The following is a 23,591-nucleotide window of genomic DNA, read 5'->3' on the forward strand; positions in this document are numbered from 1 at the left end:
GTGAGTGCGCGCACGCGCACTGTCTGTGCCGCCGGACGCAGGACGCTCGACGCTCCCGCCTCCGCGGACCTTCCAGTGGCTCCGCTCCCGCGGCTGGTGTCGCGGGCTCGGTGAGGTGGGTCCTCCGGGCGGGGAGGGTCGGGCGTGAGGGCTGGGCGTCCGGACTCGGGTTTTGTTGCCGGGGCCTGCTTCCCGGCCTCCCCCTCGCGCCAGGCGCGGGGCCCCGCTCGCGGGCCGGGTCGGGCCGGGGAACGCGCTCCCGCGCCCCCGCGGGTCGTTTCCTGCAGAACGGGAAGCAGACGGCGTTTGACGTCGCCCTGCTTTGGTTTTCTCCCTTTCAGACTTTGCTTAGAGGAGCATGAGGTCCCTTTCGAGGCCGTCGCCTGGAGGACAGCGGTTTTTATGACAGTATTTTCACTCGCTGTTACCGTTTTGAGGTCATTTGCCTGGAGTTTTTACTGCTCCAAAATCAACTTTTTCTCCGGATTTCAGTTTTTGGGGCGAAGATTACGGTAAGCTTTGAAAACTGCTATGCTAGATGCCTGTCTGGTTGAGAAGAGTGTCTTAGGATGTCGGCAGGTGTGATTTGCCTTTTCCCCACCGCGTGTACTTTTAAATGTGTTCAGTTGTACACGGAGGCGTCCAATTAAAGACTGCAGCAAATGGTATTTTATATACCCAGGCGTGGAGTTACAGCAGTTAAGTGTAAGTAAACTCAGGCAGGAAATTTTGAGGTTACTTCTTTGAGAGAAACCCGAGAGAAATACCAAGAGAAATCCCGAAGGCGGCTTCGGAGTTCAAATAAAGTGACAGGAAAGATGGCATCATACCGTCCGCACTTTCGGTGACAGAACCGTGGCGGTAACGCGACACGGAGGGACGCGGGGTCTCCCTCCTAGAAAGGCTCTAGGACGGCGACCCTGGATGGTGTAGACCAGATGTGACCCTTCCGGAAGCAGGAGACACCGGGTGCCGGATGGCCGCGGGAGGGGCGTCCCCTGGTCTGCGCTCCCGTGGCCCCCGCAGCAGAGCCCCACTGTATCGGCACTGCTGAGGACCGTCAGCTTCCAGAGTGTCTTTCCTGGTGGGTGTTTGGTAGTGGTGGTTGCATGGATGGCCTTTGCTTACTATCTGAGTTTTCCTGGATTTAATTCCTTCTACATAGGGGTAACTCTTAGGGAGCTCAGTGTAACTTTTGATGTGGTGCATGTCTTTGTAAATAAGGAAGTGAGTTAGTAACTACAGGACTAGGTGTGGAGAGGCTAGTTGGAAGACTTGCACAGTAGTTTAAAGAGTGGTGGATAGGTAGGCAAGGTTTCTGCTCTTAGAGAGCAATCTTTTTAGGGGAAGAAGACAGAAATACAGAAACAGTGATAAATGCTGGAGAAGTTAAAATGAGGGTGATCGACTGTGGAGCTACATGGGACTTAAGGGACCACCTCTCTCAGAAGGTGACATTTGAATTGAGGGGAATGTCAGGAAGGAGCTAGTTGTGCAGGTACCTAGAAGAGTGTTCTGGCCCTGAGGTGGGGTGGGTTTGGTGTCACAGGAACAGAAAAGCTGGTATGTGGTGGTAAGCCAGGAGGTGTGGAAGTTGAAGTGGCTCGCTAAAGTTTTCATTAAGGGTACGGTACTGATTTATGTTTCATGGCCCCTTTGGTTGCCATATGGAGAATTAATTGTAGGGTGGCAGGAATGGAAGCTTGGAGACTGGTGAAGAGGTTGGTAGGGTGGTAACAGCAGAGATGGAAATGTGTGGAATGATTCAGGGTGCGTTTTGGGTGCAGGCGTGTTTGCCCTCAGGAGTTGGCCTCCTGGATGTGTGCTGTTTGGCAACTGTGTTTTCATTGACTTTAAGTGTGTTCTAGTGGAGTCCTAGTTTCCAGCTGATGTCGGTTCTTAAGAGTCCTGTGGTCTGGCAGGCATTTGAGTTGGCGATCCATCTGTGTAAGCTGTGCACTGCCTGACGGAGCCGATGTCGGATTCCCGGGATCCCTAATGAGGAGGGAGCAGGCAGAGGAGGAGGATGTCCAGTCAGACACAGGAGCGGTGGTGCGGAGGCTTCGGAGACGCTTGGCTGTGAAGAGAAGAGGGAAGTGGGACATGCAAAGGAAGGATGGGGACAGGTTTTCTGCCTCCTGGCATAGGGTGGGAGAGTTGAGGGTGTTTGTAGCAGCTGAGAAGAGGAAGTAGTTTGAAACGTGATAGGAGGGAGAACACGGACATGATCTGAGACGGGGCGTTTATGTGCTGGTTGGAAAGATATGTGCTGTGTACTGGCTCAGTGTGGACACAGCCATTCACCCGGTAGGTTTACTGAGGTCTGCTCTGTGCGGGGCGCCGCTCCAGGCAGGGGTTCACTGTTAAACAGGCCGCGTCCCTGCCCTCATGGAGCTTCCGTTCTAATGGCACGACTGGAACACTACGACAGGCCCTGCTGCGCTGCACAGGCTGATGACCTGGGGGAGGTGAAGGGGCAGGATGTTAGGGCACCTGGGCGTCATTGGAGGACCGGAGGACCGGCAGGGAGGCGAGGGGGGCCGGGTTGGGTGAGCGGAGGAGAACAGCAGGAGGCAGGTCGGAGACATCTGGCCAAGGACCAGCTTTGTCAGTGAGATGGGAAACCAGTGGCGGGATTCCAGCTGGGGAGTAACAGTGCTCGACTTGTCTGACGGGGTGACTTGCGTGTGGGGAGTGCACTGCGGAGGAGACTGGAGGCCTGCGATGGGGGCTCTGCAGGGAGGGTCCCTAGGAGATGCTACCGCCTGAGCACAGCGGGGGCTGTGGGGAGAAGGAGGAGCAGCCAGGGAAGCTGGAGACCTGGCAGCTGTGTTTTGGAAACCAAGTGCAGAAAGTATTTCTGTGAGGATGTGTGAGTTTGATTCTGTTAGGTTTAAGAAGATGAAGACTGGAATTGGATTTGGGATTTGGCAGCAGGGAGATGGGTGTTGATGTTGCCCAGCGTTTTGGTGGGGAGGGGCTTGGGGATGCATGGAGCTGGCTGGCCCCCTGCGGTTCCCTTCTGGAGGCTGCGTGGTGAAGGGACCGTGGGGATGTTGCGGTAGCTGCAGGCAGAGAGCAGGGTTTGAGGGAGAGGAAGCTCCATAGAAGCTGGGGGAGCTGACGGTGAGCTGGTGGGAGTGACTGCGCAGAGAGAAAGGTCCACCTAGGGTCAGGTGCAGAGTGGACAGGGCAGGGGTACTTCATCCATAATCAAATACGTTTCACAGATGTCTAGTGGTCTTAAAACTTTTCCCACCTTATAGAGTAATTAAATTTGACCATCAGACCTACTTGAGTGCCTCTGTCGTTGACCCCAGCACAGTCCTTCATTGTCCGCCTTATCAGTGGTGGCACCTCTTAGAATATTCTTCCAGGCTCTGAGCCCTCTCCCTTCCTCTCCTTCAGCTGGTGGGGTCAGTCCAGACTTCCTAATAGACCATTGAGGGCTTTTAGGATCCGTGGTTTTACTCACTGTGAAGTTTTCTACACCTGATGCCACATACAGTGGCACTTGGTAGGGCCGTCACACACTCAGTGCTTAGAGCAGAGTAATACCTGGGCTTGAATCTTACTAATTGCACAACCTTGGGTAAATTTAGCCAATTTAGTCTCTGAGTTTGTCTTCTTTAGTGACATGAGGATAAGTGAGATGAGGTAGTAAGTATGCAATAAATCTTAGTTCTCTCCCACCACTCCTTATGTTTGTCACCTTAAAAGCGCCCTTATCTCATCATACTCTACCTGTAAAAATTCTGCTCATTCTTCAAGGAATAGCGCCAATACCCGTTTATTGAGTCTTTCCTGATTTATTTTCTTCATTGAATTCCCCACAGCCCTTTCATGATAAAGACTTTGAAATAATTTTGCATTTCTTTTTTTTTTTTTTTTTGTGGGGAGAGGAGGTAATCAGGTTTATTTACTAATTTTTTTTTACTGGAGGTACGGGGGATTGAACCTGGGACCTTGTGCATGCTAAGCACGCGTTCTACTGCTGAGCTATACCCTCCCCCCTGAAATATTTTTGAAATTGAGTAGCAGCTCCTGAGTACTGCGGCCACGGGCAGACCAGTGGCCAGCGTGGACTGGGGGCCCTCTGTCAGTCGTGCAGGTTCCGAGTCAGGTGCCCACGCTGAGCCTTTGGGTGCCACGTTTACCAGTTTTGCCTTGTCCGTGTGCCAGATACACTTTATTTAACTTAAGATTTTTCTTTGGATGCAGTCACCTTTTAGCCATTTACTCACCCTTAATCTCTCAGATCAGCAGCTGGATTTTGCTAGTTCTGTTTTCTATTCCGTGTTGGAATGTGTACCCAGCAGGAATGCTTGACTTGTCGTGAAATCATGTGCATGTGCCATTAGTGTTGTGCTGTCTTTGGTTCTTCACTCCAAGAGCAGACCGAGCTGTGTTCTAGTTCATTGTTGTGTTAACTGTAAGAAGAACGTGTGATGTTTATATTCTCAACTGTAAAGTAGCGAAGTATTCTGAGAATTACTTTACCCCAGAATGCTTGCTAATAGTATCCCCTCTTGGTGCTGTTCCCCCCAAAAATGATTTTTTTCCCCTAAAGTTTATCAGTTTTCTAAGATTTAGAGGCATGTACTCTTAATCATGTGAAAAGGTTTTACAGTAATATTTGATTTCTCATTGCAGTGAGATGGAAGATGTTCGAGGTATAGCTGAAGAGTCATTCCCAAGCTTTTTAACCAATTCATTACTTGGTAATAGTGGGATTTTGGAAAATGTGACTCTTTCTTCTAATCTTGGCTTGCCTGTTGCTGTTTCAACGCTTGCTAGAAGTAGACACAGCCCTGATAACAGGTAAGAATTGTGTGAACAGATGGTTGTTTCAGATCCATAAAGCCTGCGAGGTACTGACACTTCTGTGGATTTCCCAGTCAGGCTTGTGCTTTTGCTGTGTCTGAGGGCTTGGCTGTTCATATACAACTGTTACCAGAGAAGATGAAACTTACCCTTTCCTGTGCCATTGCCTTACTTGCAGTGGTGGTGGGTGTGGAACTGAGCTCCGGTGACCTTTCAGCCCACTGACGGTTTTTCTGTCCGTATTGTTTGGCTTTGTGTTAGTTCACCTCTTGGCGGCTAGTATTCTGAGCTGCGTGCCCACGTGTGGCGTGTGTAAAAGTTCACCTGTGCTGGAATATTTAGCCGCCGTCCTGTCCTCCCAACCTGGACTTCCCTGCAGGCCATCGCCTCTACCTTTGGAACAGGGGTTGGACGAATTCACTAAAAACCTTTAGCTTTAAGGTTTCTGTGGCTCTTCCGTTTAATGCCGGCACACTGTGCTGGTCGTGCATGGTCTCAGTGCTTCGACATAAGATGAGGGGCTTGAACACTGGGCCCTTTTGTTGGTTGTACAATCACATGGCCCTGTGGTGTAGTGAGTTTAAATGTGTATAATCTAATTGTTAGCAATTAAACAATTTTTTGTGTGTAGGTTTTGTGATGTCCAGGCATCTTACTTAGTGGAAGGGAGGTTTTCGATTCCGTTGGAGTCCTCTCCCAGCAGCCAGAGTGAAGTGGAACCACGAGAGAGGTTACAGCTCGTCTTCCGGGAAGATGAGTAAGTTCACCCCTGCGTCTTGCTCCCCGTGTCTTGTGGAAATGCACACGTGATTGTCTCTCATCAGGTCTGAGAATCTTAGTTTAATTACAGACATTTTCAAGCTCTCAAAATACTTTTTCCCGTTTGACAAGTGACATATGCTCATTGAAAAAATTATAAAATATGACAATTATAAGGAGGACAGCAAAGGTCTGTAATCCTGCTAACTGGGTAATAGCCACTGGCTATCTTTTTATTTGGTCCTCTAGACGGTCTTCTGTGCACACTCACGTGTACATATGTAATGATACGTTACGGAGACGGGACTGAGGTGGGCATGCTGTCTATCGCTGTAGCAGTCGCTGTCTGTGCTCCTCTTTCCACATGGGTAACGCAGGCAGCATCACGGGCTAGTGGCTGCACCACGTTAGGCATCGAGATCCTGGAATTTTACCATTTTAAATTTAGTGAGCTTCTTTACACGTGCATTTTGCACCTGGTAGATTACTTTGTTCAGAGAAATTGAATTTGGATTGAAATTGCTGGGTTAGGAATATTTGATTTTACAAACCAGAGCAGACAAGCACGTTGCCCTTGGGAAGGTTTGTACCGGTGTCTCCTCCCACTGGAAGACGTACGTGAGGGCCTTGCTTCTCTGAGCCTCCTCACTATGTAATGTTACTTGTAATCTCTGATTTTGGAAGTCAGGGAATGTATTTATACGCGTGCCTAAGTGCACAGAAAGAAGTCTGCAAGGCTATACACCGAGACGTAAGCAGTAGTTATCTCTTGATGGTGGCATTCCAGGCAGTCTTAAAGTTTTCAGAGGTGAATTCATAATTGAGTATTCTTGGGATTGAACATACTTTAATGTTTATTCATCACTTATGTGTTTGTTGTGAATTGCCTCCTGATAAGATTTAGATGTAAGGACTTTGCATGTATTAAAAATGTTAACTCGTATATTCATTCATTCAGCGTGTTTTTGACTGAATGCCCACTGTGTGCCAGGTGCCCCTCCAAGGGCTTAGGAAAGACCAGTGAACAAAACAGGCACTACACAAAAGGCATTAGACTATACCGATTGTATAGTATATTAGAAGGGAGAGTGCTAGAAGAAGGGAGAGTGCTAGAAAAAAATGGAATGTGATAAGGAGGATGTTAGGAAGGTTGAAGGGAAAGGTCACTGCGGGGCTCCAGGAGGTGTGAGGTCTGAGCAGAGGCTTGAAGGAGGGAGTGGCCTTCAGGAGGTGGATTGGAGGTGGAGGCTCAGCCGGGAGGGCCGTGGGCACACAGGGGCTCTGACCAAGTCGGGGGCCCCGCAGGCTCACTCTGGCCACATGTGGGAGTGTGTGGGGCCCCCTTTCTCCACGTCTGCACCCACATGGTTATTTGTGTTCTCTTTGAAGATGGCCATTCTGACAGGTGTGAGGTCACATCTCATTATGGGTTTGATCTGCATTTCCCTGCTTTTTGTGTGCCTGTCGGCCATCTGTATGTTTTGTTTGGAAAAATGTCTGTTTAGGTCTTCTGCCCATTTATTCATCAGGTTGTTTGTTTTTTGCTGTTGAGTGATAAGAGTTCTTTGTATACTTTGCATGCTAGCCCCTTGGTGGATGTAACAGTTGGCAGGTGTCTCCTACCACCCAGTGGGCTGCCTGTTCCCCCCGTTGATGGTGTCCTTTGCCGTGCAACCTACCCCTGCTTCTGTCTGTCTTCTCAACCACACGACTCTGTCCGTTTATGGCCTGCCTGCCACCCCTGCCTTCTCTTACTCGGCTTCTGTTTGATTGGGTGACGCTTTCGTGTGTCTGCATGCGAATGCTCCTTTGGGTCAGCGAATGGCTTTCTGTGTGTTACGGCTGCGGTGAAGAGATGGAGAGACCAGCATGTCACTTGGAGTCTGCCTCAGGCATAGAGGGTTTGGACTCGGAACACATGGCAGAGCTATTTTCTTTTCATCCCTCCTGGCCAGATTTAAGCCTGGCCCTGGGAATCTGTGTGTCACACGATAAATTTGTTGCATTTAGCAGCTTTTTCCTGAAGTTCCATCTCTTTGCTCCTCTTGCTGGTGAAGTGGCTTTGGTGAGTGGCAGACCTGAGAGGTTTTGCAGTAGGATGGGTGGAAGATTGCTTTTATGGAAGAGCCTTTTCATCTGTGTATTAGATGACGAAGGCAGATAGGAAGGTGGGATAGGAGCAGTGGCAGGGGCTACAGTGAAGCTTCCAAAGCACTTGTGATTCAGAGAAGGAGCTGTCTGGCAGGTGCACCAGTGTCCTTGAAGTCTGTCCTTGTTTTTAAAAAGCTGAGCTTTTCTCTTGATGTGATAATACTTGGGAAAGGAAAAAAAAAACCTTATTTTATCACTTAAGAGGCAGAGTAACAGTATGATACTTGACTTTGTAGGTGGTACGACACTGGACCCAAATGGTAGGACAGTCCCCAGGATGCCTGGCTGGTCCCAGAAGTGTTTTCTTTTTCACAGATGAAATACGTAACTGATTATTGGATGTTTTATAGATATACCCGAGGTAACTAACATTTCGTCGTTGTTTTGTTCCCCTATAAAGAAGTTCTGTCTCTAAGACAAAGAACCGTACGGAAAGCCAGCGTTTGTCAGATGTCGTCCTCAGAGAGCCCGCTTTTCAGAGTGACGCAGCAGGAGCAGACGAGGGGCCGGCCAGAGTCGCCGAGCCCTTCCAGAGCCGCCGCCCCTTCGACGGGGCTTCGCCGCTGCAGCAAGTGCGAGGTACTGCGCCAAGCAGCTTCCTTCTTCCTGTGCATGTTTTAGTTTCCTCATGTCCCTGTCTCTGGAGCGGTGCTTATCTTAAACTGTGATACTGTAGACTGAAAATACTTCGGTTTGGCGTTCACCCAGTAATGTCACATCTGTAATGCTTCTATGAGGAAAGGTCTCTTAATTAACTTCTCATCTGTCCTTACTGGTTAAGCTGAAACCTCCCTTGCTGTGGAAACCATGCTATCTGATGCTCACAGCACGCTTTAGGTCCAGGACAAGGAGGCTGTTCTGATGCCCTTTTTGCATTTTTTTCCCCCATCAATTAGTTTGTATTCTTGTCAGCAGTTGTTTTTGTTCCTAAACTCATTTTTATATAAACTGGTGAGTTATAAATTTTAAAAGAAATTGTAAGAAAACCAAGTTGAACACTTTGGAGCCATTTAAAAAATTGTTATAAAATTGAATCTGGGGAAGAAGCTACCAAAATGTGGGGTAAACTGTGAAGTAAGTAAATTTATAGGCTTCTGTCAGAATGCTTTTAAGACTCTATGTTCTCTTTCTTCAAAGAAATGAGACCTGAAATTGAAAACTGTATTGTAGGGTTCTGTATGGAGGGTGCACCAAACCTCAGTCCAGCGCTCAGAAGGCCTTGCTTATGTGCATGTTGTTGGATTGGTGGATGGATGTACATTCGTATGTTCAAGTTAGAATTTTTAAGGGATGTTTATGTTTCTCTTGATGAAAAATGTCAAATATGTATGAAAGTAGAATAGACGAAGTCCTCACACAAGCAGTGAAAGAAAATATGGTAAACTGGACGTCGTTGAAGCTGAAAACTTGTGCTTCTGAAGACACTTTTGAGAGAGTGAAAAGGCAGCCCAAAGATGGGAGCAAATATTTGCAAACCACGTGTGTCGCTCCTGTGTGATGAGGGCCTAACACCCAGCGTACGTGAAGAAAGCCTCGCAACTCCGTGGAAAGACAAGTAACCAAACCTGTAGAAGCGCAAAGGACGTGGCTGGACGGTGCTCTAAGGAAGTTGCACGGACGGCTGGCAGGCCCGTGGGGAGACGCTGAGCCTCTGTGGTCGTGAGGGAAGTGGACGTCAGAACCAGGAGAGGCCGCCTCACACCTGCGGGAGGGACGATGGGGTGGTTACTGCGTGTGTTCGTTAGGAACTGGGCCCGCACATTCAACCCAGTGCCACATATGACCCCAGACACGCATCCGCGCAAACTTGTCCACACGAGTGTCGACAGCCGCTCTGGTCACAGTAGCTGGAAAGTGGAAGCACATCCCTGTCAAGTGAGGTGCAGACGAGCCAGTTGCAGCGTGTGCACTTGGGGGTGTTGCTCAGCCACAAGGGTAGGATGTGGGTGCGTGCTGGTGCGATGAGCTGGAAAGCATGCTGGGGGCGGGACACACAGGGAGGCCTCCTTTGCCCGCAGGCCTGGCACACGGACCCAGGAGACAGAGTAGTTGGGGGAGGGGAGCAGGAGTGACTGGTGATGGTGCAGTGCTGAGAATACGGGGTGCTTAGCAATGATGGTTGCACAGCTTCACAGGTATACCAAACCCGCTGACGTGTACATTTTAAAGGGGTAATTTTATGGTAAGTTTTGTATCATTAAAACAAATGCCCGTAAACCTCTCCCACAGCCTCAGGGGGTGTAGGACTGTGTCACATGCTTCATCTCTGGTTCTTGCTGCCTTTTTTCCTGATACTTAAAAATTCCAGACATCATCTTGTTCTTACGTGTTTTAGCACATCTGTAAAAACGTGGACATTTCCCTGCATGACCACGGTGCTGCTGCAAGCGTGGTCCTTCTGTTGACAGCTAGTGCTTTAGTCCACACTCGGCTTACTGCTTGTCTTGGTGGGTGCTTGAGTTTGGCCCAAGGAAGATTGTGTTCAGGTACACCTGCCGTGGGGTCTCTGGAGTCAGTGCCGTGTTGAGAGCGTCCGAGTGCCTCATCCTGGAGACATCCCGCTGGTCTCCGCTGTCTGTCTGCTTCCTCGAGGTGTCGTTTTTCTGGCTTCTCTCCTGCCCACCCTCTCTGTAAAGCAGACATCGGCGCTTAGATTCCTGTTCAGGTGTTTTTGGCAAGTGTTTAACTCTTCCAGCTTCCCCAGCCTAGCAGTTTTTAATGTAACTGGCCTCTACCCTCTGCCCTCATGTGAAAGTGCTCTATTCTGTTTAAAGGGAAAAATGTTTACTTAGTTCGTTAATTTGCTACCTTTAACTGTTGTTGGGTGTTTAGTTGATAAAAAGCTGGTCTCTGAGTTTTGTGTTTGTTTTCTTACACAGACCTTCCCGTTGATTCTCGTTCTCGGGCGTGGATGAATGAGGAGGACAAGGTAATCTTTTACGTGTTACCCATTTGTGGAGTGGTCTTGGGGGAGTGAAAATTGTACTTCACACACGTGAGTGCTGAGTTGTTGCTGAGCGCGCGGCATCTCTGTTCGGCTCCGTGCGGCTCCGGTGGGAGTGGGCGCGTGGGCTCAGGGCTTCTCCCGTTTGATTCGGCACATCCCGATTCCCCGGCTCAGAGGGCGCTGGGTCGTTTGTTGACTGATGGGGGCTGTGTTTGTCTGCAGGCAGTCCGAGTGTCCGCCCACAGCAGTTGTGGTCAGGAAGGCAGAGCGTGATCTTTCTCTCAGGGTGAAGTGAAAAAAGAAAAGCACCTGTGACAAGCTGCTGGGGCCTGTCCTTCCCCGTGTCTGCCAGGGCGCTGTGGGTGGGGTGAGCTCTGACTTCCCAGCCCGGGCCTCACGTCCACTTCCTCGTGTGTCTGTGCGTGTGTGTGCGTTGCTGTATGTGTGCACGCTTGGAGGGATGTGACGGGAGCCCCACCGGGACACAGGAAGTAGGGACGGGCCCCTCAGAGGAAGGGTAGTGGGCAGAGAAACACTTATGTCCAGTGTTGGCGGCGAACTGTGATTTCTGGCCTGTAGTCTCACTCAGTTATGAGAGTTGTGTATTAAATATAAACTGAGCACTTCTAAAATTTATAAAAAGGAGGTGCGATTGTTGTTCTACTATCATAAGAATTTTTAGGATTATTTTTATAAAAAGATGAAAAGGGTCTAATGTAAGAGGTGTTTCCCTGAGCGGGGTTGGCTGGCTGTAGCTCCCTGTCCACGTCCACGCTGCCTCCTGTCCCTTTCAGTCGTACTGGAGGGTGGCCGTGTCCGTCTGTCTGTCCCTGGTGGTTCATAGCAGCTTTTGTGCCACAGCCACCAAGTTGAGCCGTCACGACAGACTGTGTGGCCGGTGAACCCCGAAATGTTCACCGTCTGGCCCCTCACAGGAAACATGCGGGCTCTGCTGTGTGCCTGTTCCCTGCGTGTTACCACGTGCCACTCCCAGCTGTGAGAGCCCCTCTCGCAGGTGTTGTCAGGTGGGAACTCGGTCACAAAGCATGGTTTCTCGAACGTTTAGGAAAGATGGTTTCTAAAGAGGGAGACTAACTTTTTCTGTGATAGATTCATTTATTTTCTCAGGCTGGTTGAAGACTTGACTTCCTGAAAGTGTAGAAATCGTTGATAATTCAGAGAGGGACCATAAAACTGGGAAGCAGCAAACAAGTGTAAAAACATGAGCTGCTTGGTGCAAACGGATGAGGAAGTAATTGCAGGAGAGAACTGCTCTGGAAAAGCCCGGCCAGCGGTCTCCCCTGACTGCGGGCCGTCCAGGCGGCCGGCGGGGGCGTCTCGTGTCTGCAGGGGCAGCGCCACAGCCCTTTATCCAAGTGGGGCCTGTCCGAGCCCTTAGTTCAGCTGGCCCGTGTGCAGGGCGCCAGGCCTGGCCATGTAGCAGACGCGACCCGCAAGGTGGAGGTGTTTCACACATATTCTTTCTCATAGAGATTTCCCCCAGTTTTTTATCCTGAAAAGTGTCACAAGGAGCTTACGTTCGCAGAGCAGTAGTGTGGTGCACCGTGGCCTCAGGTCTCCGTGAGCCTAGCTGGGCACCGTCCTCTCCAAGTGCGGAGGTTCATTGAGAGCCTATGCTTTTATCCGAAAAATGAGTGTGCATTTTGTAGTTTTACTTCATAAGATGATATTGTTGGACATATGTTTAATATGATTGTGAAATAAAATTGACACTTGAGGAAATTTACTTTTTATTCTGGGCCTCGAATGTCCTAGCAAACTGCAACGTGCCCGTGTGCCTCTCGGTCCCCGGCTGGAGCCGGGAAAGCCCTGTCCAGTGCAGCCTGCGGAGCCCAGCTGCGCTCTTACCGGCACCTCCTCTGCAGGCCTCGAGCTGCTCAGACTCGCTTGCGTTTAGCAGAGTGACTACTGCCAGGCCCTCCGAGCATGTGCGCACAGCATGGGGCCTTAAATGTTAAGGATGCCTCACTGGGTGGGTCTGGGGAGGCAGGTGGCCTGGGCAGGAAGAGGGTCGCTAGCCCGGTCCTGAGCCGGGACCACAGACGATGGGCTGGTTGGCGGTCCTCCCTGCAGCCTGTGCTCGGCCTCACGGTAGCAAGTGCGCTGTTCTCGTCTTACTTTTATTTCTTACAGATCGCTGTTCCTGATGCAGGAGAACAGTTTGAAGAGAGGAGTCCAAGCGATGACTTGAGCCATCTGAGTCTCTTAGAAAACGAGCAGCTAATGTCCTTGGCGAGCCTGGAGGAGTCCTCTGGTAGTGTGTCTAGACCCGTGTTGCCCGGCCCACACCGTGCGGCTCGATGCCTCCCTCGGTGGCAGTGGCAGCGGTGGTGGGGCCCAGCCATCATGCGGCTCTCTGTGTCTTTGCCTTGTTCTTTACCGCCTGCCCGCCAGCACTCCCCTGGCCGCCTCTGTTAAGGGCTGGGGTTTTCTTCTCCTGTTCAGCGACCTGTAGGACCACGCTTAGTTCTCAGCTGAAGGTCAGCTCAGTGCCGCTCAGCACGAGGCCGTGTGGTAGGAGACCTGCCAAGTGCGCAGCGTCTGAGCTGCACAGGCTGGGGCTCGATTCTCACTGAGGAAGGGGCCTTAGTGACGGGGGCGTGGTTTTCCCCTGAAGAAGGGGCCTGTGGTGGCCTCACTGTGGGTGCGGGAAGGAAATGCATTTCAAGAAGCAGGGACAGCTTCAGCAGAGGTGGATAGGCGCATGGCCCATGTGTGAGGAACAGCCGTGGTCTTGTGTGCAGGTCTGTAGCACCGGGTGGCGGCGGGGGGGGGCTCTGAACTGGGGGCTAAGTCCAGAAGGTTGGGACCAAATTAGTCATGGCTTTGAGGGCCAGGCTGCTGAGCTGAGTGCAGAAAGGACAGGTTTGGAGGCCAGGGTTTTTAGATATGTTTGGATTATAGAATTGTTGATGTGAATTTGTACCGATCTTCGTTTTAGTAGGATAGACTGAGATGAAATAATTCCATCACAGGTTATGAGTCCTTAATTTTAAGGCTCTTAATTTTTTTCCTGGTTTGAATAAAATATATTCTTTTTTATTATTGAATTGCAGTCAGTGTACAATGTTGTGTCAGTTTCTGGTGTATAGCACAATAGTTCAATCATACATGTACATATGTATATTCCTTTTCATATTCTTCTTCATTATAAGTTACTACAAGGTATCAAATATAGTTCCCTGTGCTCTACAGTAGGAACTTGTTTTTTACCTATTTTATATATAGTAGTAGTTTGTATCTGCAAATCTTGAACTCCCAGTTTATCCCTTCCCACCCTTTTCCCCCTTGGTAACTGTGAGATTGTTCTCTGTGACTCTGTTTCTGTTTTGTAAGTAAGTTCACTTGTCTTTGTAGGCTCCACATATGAGTGGTATATGGTAGTTGTCTTTCTCTTTCTGGCTTAGTTCACTTAGAAGGATGATCTCCAGGTCCATCCGTGCTGCTGCAGATGGCATTTCTAAGGCTCTTTCTGTTGATTGCAGAATCACCCCCTTGACAAGGCAGGGACAGCTTGCAGCAGCATTGTGAATGAGTGAGAGTTGCAGTTTTGTCCTGCCCTTGCTGGGCTGGGTGTTGGAACGTTGAAAATCACTGCATTGTTGTTTTATTTGTTTATTTGCAACTTCCTGGTTTTGTTGGAGGTTGAATTTTTTTTTTCTCATCATATCTATTAATTTTCAGCTTCGTTATACCTTTTTTCATTTCTTTTTCAAAATGGGATACTGTTTGAGGTTTCATTAATCCACCTGGAATTTGCTCTAACTTCTCCTGTGGGAAGTCTCTCTGTCTTTTATTGCGAGTTGCTCATTTCCTACACCACTTTCTGAATAATCTGCCCTTTTCCCACTGATCTTTGCCACGTTTGTTGTATCCTAACTTTCCACATATGCCAGGACTTAATTCTGTGCTGTCTTCTCAATGAGGGTTTAATATTTAGTCTGTGTTAAATGCTCGTAATGATTTATAGACTGAAATTGTAATAGTTTTTCACGTTAAATATTAAGACAAAATAACACAGGCTATAGACCTATGTTTTCTCACTGTTTTGATTAAATATGACTTACAGTTAAATCACTACTTCAAAGCCTACCCTGTTTTTCTCCGTTTTACCAACAGATGATGATATTGATGATGAAGAGTTCTATGACGATCATTTGGAAGCTTATTTTGAGCAACTGGCGATTCCAGGAATGATATATGAAGACCTTGAAGGACAGGAGCCTCCGGAAGTCTGTTTTACGTTACCTACAAGTGGTCCTAGTCAGGTACATCCCTGTCTTCATGGTTCTTCAGAAGTTTGGCAAGAGGTGTTACAGGTCTCAGTGGATATTGACATAGAGCTTAAGCTTCTGGTGCTCTTCGGTCTCTATTTTTCCCAGATGTAAACTGATGAGAGAAATGCCTGTCCTGTCCTTTCCTGCTGCTTCTTCCCTCCCCCTCCCCTGCAGGGAAGGCACTGGCACCGTGAGCAGCCACGCCCCCTTATCCAGAGTCCGGAGTCCCCAGTTGTGAACGTTCGTGCCACCTGTGCCTTTTCTTTGTCTCTCCATACGTGCTTTTTTACTGAATCATTTGAAAGTAAGTTGCAGATACTATGACATTTCGCCCTAACATAACTTAGCATTTACTTCGTGTGGTAAGAATATCTTCCTATATGATCATAATTCTCTTTCTCACTTTGATACAGTGATTTAGACTAATATGCAGCCTGTTCAGATTTTCCCACTTGTCTCCAGATGTCCTTTACGGGTACTGTTCTTGATCCAGGCTTTAATTACACTTGTGTTTGGTTGTCTTGTCTCTGTTCTGTCCGTGTGGAGTCGTTCCTTCATGTCCTTGAACTTGTGAGATCGAGGCTGCTGTTCTGTAACGTGGCCTCTAAGCTGGGTCTCTGATGGCTCCCCCCCCCCCCGATTAAATCAAGCCTGTTCCTCACGAACAGGTTAGTTTCTCTGGCAGCCATAAGTGCTCACGTAGACGCCAGACTTCCCGGGAGTTCTTGCTGGCACAGCACCGGCCTGGTTGGTGTCTGTCTCCCCACTGAGCGCCTCCTCTGCTGCCTTCCTGACGTTGCTCCTTGTTACCTTGCTGTTTATTTCTGCCTGCACAGGGTTATACTCAGAACTTGCCCTGAAAAATAGGACCTGTTGAAATGTTTTAGGTAAAATGCGTATATATGTTTCACAGACATAAGAAGAATGAAAACTAAATCCTTTTTTTTTTTGAGTTTAGGCTGTATTGCATTATTTAATTTCTCTGTGATCACTTCTGGCTTATCTGCTAGGTATGTCAGTTCTAGAAGAGGTCAGTCAGAGTCTTCAGTTTGATTGAATTTTTATGCAAGTATTTTTGCACCTTTAGGGTGTTTCCTCTGTGCAGTCCTCTGCTGTGCTTCGCGTGCACGCGGTGAGACTTGTGTCGCCTCCCGGGCGGGCTTGTGCCTCTCCAGAGGCGGTGCCCTCCCTGCGCCCTTTCGGTGCTGTTGGCCCCGTCTGCTCTTCATGGTGCTGGTGTTGACGCCCTTGCTGCTTCTTTACCTGGTGTGTGCTTGTTTTCGTCTGTTCAAGTCTCTTCTCTGGTTTTTCTTTCTCATTTGTTTGGAGAGTTTCTTGTAAATAGCATGTAGCTGGGTTTTATGTTTTAATGTCATCTGGTGGTCTGAGTTTTTTAATGAGCCAGTTAACCCTTTAACACTTAGTGTCATTATTAACATTCTTGATTTTGTTCTTGTGTTTTACTTCATTTAATGTTTATCTCATGTTCTCATCCTCATTTTTCCTTGCACTGTTCATGTCTGCTCCCACCTTCTCTCTGTCCCTGGTTCTTCTTATCTGTTTGGAGTTTCTGTTACTGTGTTTCATTGATTCTAAGATGAATCAATCTTTTTCGTGTTTTAGTGCATCTGAAATCAACATGTGTCTTGCAGTTGCCGACGTGTCGTAGTTTAATGTTTTATTTCTGAGCGGTACATGCAGTGATGGCAGATCTTAAAGGCAGTGGTTAGATTCTGTGAAGGATGCTCTTTTTCTGTTCCTTGGAGGGCGTTCTGTTTTCTCTAAATCGTCACCAGACAGATTCTCAGCTGTTGCCTGAGCGGATGCTGGCATGTGCCACCAGGGTGTTTTGTGACTTCCCTGTTTCCCCGAGACTCCAACGGGATGGGACTGTCAGATGCTTTGACGCCTGACACCTCACCTCCTAAGAGACCTTTGGATTGCTTTTATTCTGCACCCCGCCGCCCCCACATTTCCTTAACTCTTAAGTTTTGCTGAGTTACACTGTCAAAGTATAGACTAAGACCTATCTCGTGTTCAGGTTTAAAAACCGTCAGCAACTGCATTGGGCCCTTTTTTTCCCCAGTAAATCACAGCAAGGGGCTGCTCTGCTTCGTGGGAAACCCCAACCCCAAAGCCGGTCGTCTCCAGATGTTTCAGACCCAGGATCCCTCCCCGCGCTGTCCTGTCCTCTTCGGGGTGGGTCATGTCCTGGAGGTGGTCGGTCATAGTCACAGCTGTGGCTTCGCCTTCTTGGCTCGAAGAGCACAGACCCTGTCCACCCGAGACTGTCCTCACCTGACTGTGTCCTTCATGCAAGATTGTTTTAAGGCGCTTTACTCAGTAGAGAGCTAGTTTCCTGCTTGCTGGGTCTGTTTAGTCTTTGCTGGTGCCCTGTGTGAAAAATAGCTAGCTTCAGATGACGGTCTGTGTTTCCTTTGTCTTTTCTTCTTTTGGGATATTCATATTTCAACTATTGTTTTTATACATTCTCTGTGTTAAGGAGGTATTTTGATTCTTCTGCATTTCATTTAACTTTTTGGCTCAAACAGCAGATGTGTACCTCCTCCAGGCTCCGGAGGCTGGGAGTCTGAGGCCCGGGTGCGGGCAGGGCTGGTTCTCCCGAGGCCGCCTCCTGGGCGTGTGGACGGTGGCTTCCCCGTGTCCACAGAGGGCCTCCACCTGCTGTCCCCATGCATCTCAGCCTCTGGTGTCTGTTAGTTTCCCAGGGCTGCCAGAACAAATACCAAAATTTTGCTAACTCAAAACGGCAGCAATTTACTTTCTGAGTTCTAGAGGCCAAAAATCTGAAATAAAGGTGTTGAAAGGGCTAAGCTCCCACCGTGGGCTCTTTCCTGCCTCTCCCAGCCCCTGGGGCTCTGGTGCCTTAGCTCGCAGGCGCCCCTCCAGCATTGCCTCCAGCCCCACGTGGCCTGTCCCTCTGAACTCTTCCTCCGCTTTCTCTTTTGAGGACTCTGCTCCTTGGGTTTAAGGCCCATCCTGAATCCAGGATGGTCTTATCTCTTTTTAACTTAATTTCATATGCAGACACCCTGTTTCTGAATAAGGTCACAATTTACAGGTACCACCTCGGTTAAACTTCAGATGTATCTTTTTCAGGAGATACGATGTAACTCACAGAAGTGTTTTAGCTAGATGTTACTCACTGAAGAATATGAAGCTACCCATCTGTATTTTCTCCTAGTACTTTTATATCTGAATCCTTAAGTTGTCTGGAATGAGACAAGGCAGAGTTTTTGTGTAACGTTGTTGGAAAATCACCCAGTTACTAAACGGTGGCACGAGGCCTTTATTTCGAAGTCAGCATCTTGCCCTTCACTTAGAACGGCCGCCTTTCAGTCTCTTACCCTGGAAAACCGCTGCCCATAAGGCTGTTTGTCGTCACACGTGACCTGGCAGAGAAGACTGCTGTCGGGCTGCCCTGGTGGCTGCGCGGCCGCTGAGGCTGGGAGTCGGGGGAGGGTGCCGTGGGCTCACAGATCCCCCCCGGGCAGCTGCGGTTCTAGGGCAGAAGAATGCCGCGGGGGATGCTGGGGAGTGGTTTTGAGGCACTGGCTTCTCTGCCACGTCCGGTGCAGTTGTTCTTGGACTTCTAGTGTCACTTGTAGGATTTGCTGTTTTACTCCTGTTCAAAGTTGTTAATATTTGTGTTTTCATGGTCTGTTATGCGTATTAGTTTCGTGAGTCTGGTCACACTAATGGGTTCTCATCCTTTAAGAGACTTCGAGTGGTAATTACAAACATTGAACTGACATTTCTGACATCCTGTGATGTAAAGACCGTGTGGACCTACTTTTGGTGTCTGAATCTCTTGGTGTATGTTTCTCGTGACCACAGTCTGAATTTTGGTTTTGGTAAATTCTTTGTGATTGGTTCATGTACAGTCTAGAAGAGCACAGTGAATACTGTGTAGTCTGTTCCCTTTTAGAGTAAGTACATTCTGTAAACCACGTAACTTCTTTTTGAAAGGAGTTATGAAAGAGGAAACTTACTGCCGCTCTGTTATTTAATTTTTAAGGAAAGTGCAAGAGAAGAAGTTCTGGTGAAGACTCTTGGGGCTGCTAACGCGAAACTTAATCCTGTTTATTTTCATGACACAAGTGCCAGGAAGGAGGATTTTGACTTGGTGGACCCTTTAAAGCCGGAGGCAGGGTCCCCTCATCAAAGTAAGCATTTGACAGCAGAGGCAGAAACGGCTCTGCCCACGGACGGGTGTTCAGACCCCGAGACTCGGGAAGTGTCTGCGCAGGAAAACGTGCACGTGGCGGCTTTGAAGCCTGTTCGTGACGATGGAGTTAGTTCCGCTGATGCTCTTTGGCCACCAGCTGGCGAATGGCGAACGTGTGAATATTACGAGTCCTTTGGAAAGAGCAAAGACCGTAAGTGGGCTTTTTTAAAAAAAAAAAGTAGAGAAATACGTATGAAGTGCTTGTGAATTTTGAAGAGAATATACTTCCAAGTGAAACTTACCTAGTAAAACGTTTAAAGTCCTCTGTGGTGTCTTTATTCACAGCCTAGTGGAAACGTGCCTGAGTCTTAAGAGTCAGCCTTTCCCTCCTCCCTCCATTGCGGACTTTTACTGGGATTAAGGCTGATTTTTCCACCATCACATTGATAGTTTTCTTTTGGGAAAGTAGATTTTTCTTTCTCTAGCTAGTTTTGGGCAGATTTCAGTACTGTTGATAACTAAGATAGGTCAACTAAATAAAAATTTTTAAGAACATTACATCATTTTATCTGTTGCATGTGCCATTAGGGTGTCTTTGGAATTTTATTTTTTAGATACGGATCCACCACAGAGTGTGGTGTATCAAAATGAAGAGGGCAGATGGGTCACTGATCTTGCTTATTACACGTCTTTTAATAAAGAAGAAGATGTGAATGCGTCTCTAAGTAATGAGCTGAATGAAGACTTCAGATCCGGCTGTAAGTGTGTCAGTACCCCCTGCCCCAAACTGCTCTCAGTGAGTCCCATGGTGTTCCGAGGTCATCCTATACGTCCTAACCAGCCACGTCACACCCCTCCTGGAAGGTGTGCTTAGCTGCTGTCTCTGCAGGAGCAGAGGCTTGAGTCAGTCACCCATACTCTCTTAGGCCAGGTGGAGCTGAGCCTTTCCCTGAGCAGCGATAAGTGAGCAGTTACAAGAGCCCCACCCTCAGGAGACTGTCCGGCAGCTTGGAGGGTGGGACGAGAGAACAGGACGACAGGCAGGTCACCTGGAGTCCAGAGAAGAAGTAACTGTTGAGTCACGCCCCAAGTGGCTTTTGAGTGGAGTTTCTGCCCCTCAGTATCTGGGGCGTGAGCTATTCCCAATGTGTAGAAAACTTGGTGAAGAGAAGGCGATGAGGCAGCCTGGGCACATTTGGAGAGCAGAAATCCCGTGTGGCTGGCGAGCAGTAAGAGGTGGAGGGCTGAGGCCAGAGGGGCAGGGCCAGGTGCGGGGAAGGCTTCCACCCACCCCCCAGCCAGGGCCGTGCCTCGCGGGTGAACGCCTGTGTCCAGTGCCTGTGGGTCTCTGGTGCTGATGGCGGGTGAGTGCCCTCTTGTCATCTGATGACCCTCTACCCACCCCCTGGGGCTGGCGTTCAGGGCTCCACGCGGCAGCCTCATCTCTCCCCGACCCAGGGAGCCTCAGTGTTGTAGGGACCTAGGTGTCACAGTGAGAACAGACAGGGAGGTACGCCAGCATTCAGTGACTGCATTTCAGGACAGTAGAGCGGTAAGAAGAGATCACAGTTTGTGGTCTGAGTTATTTGGGAAGATGCAGTCCTTTTAGATGGGAGAAAACAGAAGAAATGGTAGAATTTTGGATGATTGTGGTTTGAAGTGAGGATATTCACTAGTTTGAAATACAAATCTTAAATTGGAGGTTAAGTTATAGTTAGAACTTGCTCAGTGGTACCTTGATTTAGAAAGGACAAGTGGCCACAGACTGGACACTGGATATGGACCTTGTCACTGAAAAAGCCACTGGTCATAGAATTTTCCTGTGTTACTGGTGGGGGTGTAAACTGATAAAGCCATTTGGAAACTTGTTTGGCACTGTCTTGTGACGTTGAACTTGACGAACTTCATACTTCAGGACCCAGTCGTTCCACACCCAAGTGTGCACCCAGTGTTTAGGGTGTGTGTTCACCTGGGACGCATATGAAGACATTTACAGCAGCATGACATGTCTTAGCCCCAGACTGGACACTCGCGACTCCCTCTGACTGTGGGACGGGCCGTGTCTGTTCACAGCGGGTGCAGGTGGCGTGCAGCTCCCCGCTCAGTGGGGTGGGCTCACAAGTGCGTTCAGCGAACGAGGCTGACTGAGCACGCACGCTGGGTCTGTAGTCAGCCCCGCGGAGTTGCAGGTGAGGACCTCGGTTATCCAGATGGGCACTCAGGGAGGAAACTCCAGAGGCCTCTTGTGGATCTGGTGAAACAGATGTGTTCGGATTGTGAAAATTCCTTGTGCTGTATACTTAACAGACACTTTTTGTATGTAAATTATGCTTTGGTAAAAAGGTTTTAAAAATTAGTGATCGAGTTGAGAAAAAAAATTTGCAGTTAATGTTACAGATTGAGGGCCTATTTCCCAGATATGTAAATAGTTCTAATAAACAGTAAGAAGAAGGCCTGCTACTCAGTATAGAATTGGACAGGGGCTGTGAACAGTTTATGGAGAGGACATGGACAGGCAGCTCCTGGGCCCTGGTTTTTGCCTCCACCTGCACGATGTACGTGCAGATTGTTCATTGTAACAAAAGGTTGGAAGCAGTTTGCACATAGAAGACGGGACTGATTCAGTCAGGTGCATCGTGCAGGGGCACGCCCTGCGGCCAGCAGGAGAGCTGGAGAGGCCTTTCAGGTGCTGATACGGATCACCACCCAGATAAATCGTCTACAGTCCAAGACATAGGAAAGCTCATAAAGAGGTGGACCAGGGGAGGAGACACATTTGTAGACACATACAGTGCCTGTGATTTCAGGAGCTTCCTGGCCCTCCTGTGCTGGTTCGTGGACCTGTGGGTTCAGAGTGTGTCTGGGGTGGGGGCTCGCAGGCCGGGGGACCATCGCCGTCTCCACCAGTCGGGACCCAGAGCTCCCTGGGGCTGTGCTCTCCCTGAGGCCCTAGCAAGACACATGTCCCTGCACTCGTCAGAAGCCCCGTTAGCAAGTTAGGGCAGGTTAGCACCTGATGAGATCAGTCACAGTGGGTGTTCATGACCAGAAGAGTCAGAACCACAGACTTACATACTTCGTAAGATGAGTCCATCGTGTACTGGAAGCTTTCACATACATTTTCAGTTTTATTTCTTAAATACTTCATTTTCTTAACTAGCTAAGTTGCGTTTCTATGCTAGTGTTTAATTAGGCATTGGTATAATGTAATTGTATAAACTTGTCCTTTTTTTAAGCTGAAGCTTTGGATTTGATAGCGCAAGACGAGGAAGACTTTAACAAAGAGCACCAGTTCCTGCAGGTTTGTGTTGTGTCGACAGTGACTGGCGTTCAGGGTTTTCCTTGCATTTAAGTGTTCATGTCTTTCTGAATAGATGTGTAGTGAGCATAGAATTGTCTTGGGTTTTCTCATATTTAGCCAGTTTCTACCTCTTCCTTTGTGCTCTGTTAACTGGAAAATCACTGGCGTATCACAGTGATGTTCAGTGCACTGAGGCCACCTTCGTAGGCTTCAGAGGTGCTTCCGTACACTTAAACCAGGTTGTAAGATGAGGTGGCGCTGCTTGTTTCTGTTGAAGATTTGCTCCTTTCTGAAGATTTGTACCAATGGCAATCAGTATTTCATAAAGCAATATATTCAAAATCAGAGCTCATGTGTTAAAAATTAATTTATCTTCTTTTGGACCTTAGTACCTTTATTAGTTGCTTAAGCTTGAATTTGTCCAAATTTTTCAAAAATGTTAATGTTTAAATTTTCTTCATTAAATTTTTATTTTTCTATATTAGAAAAACAAAAAGAGGGCTTGCAGGGGAAATAAAATGAAACGATAACTTTCTTTCCAGGAAGAAAATATGGATGCCCGAAACACTTCAGTTGCCCTCGGGGACACGTCCTGGGGAGCTTCAGTCAATTACAGTCTGTTGAGGCGATCACTTAGCACATCAGATTTGGACAAAGATGATGCCAGCTATTTACGGCTGTCCTTAGGAGAGTTCTTTGCCCAAAGGTCTGAAGCTCTCGGTTGCCTCGGTGGCGGGCACAGTGTGAGGAGAGTAAGTATGACGTGTGCCCACAGTGGTTAAAGTCACCAGCCCTTACACCTCAGGGTTACGGTGGTGTAGCCTGAGTGTGGAATCTCGAAAGCACAGATGGAGTAGGGATGTGGTGGGGCAGTGGTGCAGAGCTCAGTTTGGAGGGCGGTCGTGCCCTGACTCCAGTCTGAGCTCTGCCCTTTACCTAGCTCTATGACCTGGACCCATGTGCTTAACCCCTCTGTGCCTTAGTTTCCCAGTTTGTACAGAGGAACCTGAGTTTCAGGGCTTTGTGAGGGTCAGTGTGATGGTGCCCACGGACCACTGAGCCCAGCCTCGCCTGCGTTCAGTCTCCTGTTCCTGTTAGGGGTGTGTCATCGGCTGGTGGGAA

At 48.6% G+C, this 23,591-nt stretch overlaps 1 protein-coding gene across 5 annotated transcripts in view; it reads left to right on the forward strand.

Moving 5' to 3' along the window:
• CEP192 (centrosomal protein 192) overlaps positions 1-23,591 on the forward strand; it is a 70,456-nt gene continuing 46,865 nt past the window's right edge. For 3 of the 5 annotated variants that reach the window (XM_031439253.2, XM_031439255.2, XM_031439254.2), the window contains exons 1-12: positions 1-110; positions 342-512; positions 4,654-4,821; positions 5,456-5,581; positions 8,135-8,313; positions 10,614-10,663; positions 12,836-12,956; positions 14,822-14,970; positions 19,019-19,379; positions 19,783-19,926; positions 22,405-22,469; positions 23,012-23,221. In XM_031439253.2, the coding sequence (XP_031295113.2) occupies positions 403-512; positions 4,654-4,821; positions 5,456-5,581; positions 8,135-8,313; positions 10,614-10,663; positions 12,836-12,956; positions 14,822-14,970; positions 19,019-19,379; positions 19,783-19,926; positions 22,405-22,469; positions 23,012-23,221 (1,683 nt within the window). In that variant the 5' untranslated portion in view covers positions 1-110; positions 342-402. Of the gene's footprint in view, positions 116-341; positions 513-4,653; positions 4,822-5,455; positions 5,582-8,134; positions 8,314-10,613; positions 10,664-12,835; positions 12,957-14,821; positions 14,971-19,018; positions 19,380-19,782; positions 19,927-22,404; positions 22,470-23,011; positions 23,222-23,591 lie in introns of those variants that run through there. The other 2 variants (XM_064481674.1, XM_031439256.2) reach the window with 2 other exon arrangements.

The sequence above is a fragment of the Camelus dromedarius genome, chromosome 32 (genome assembly GCF_036321535.1).
Source record: "Camelus dromedarius isolate mCamDro1 chromosome 32, mCamDro1.pat, whole genome shotgun sequence".
In the NCBI taxonomy this organism is placed as follows: domain Eukaryota; kingdom Metazoa; phylum Chordata; class Mammalia; order Artiodactyla; family Camelidae; genus Camelus; species Camelus dromedarius.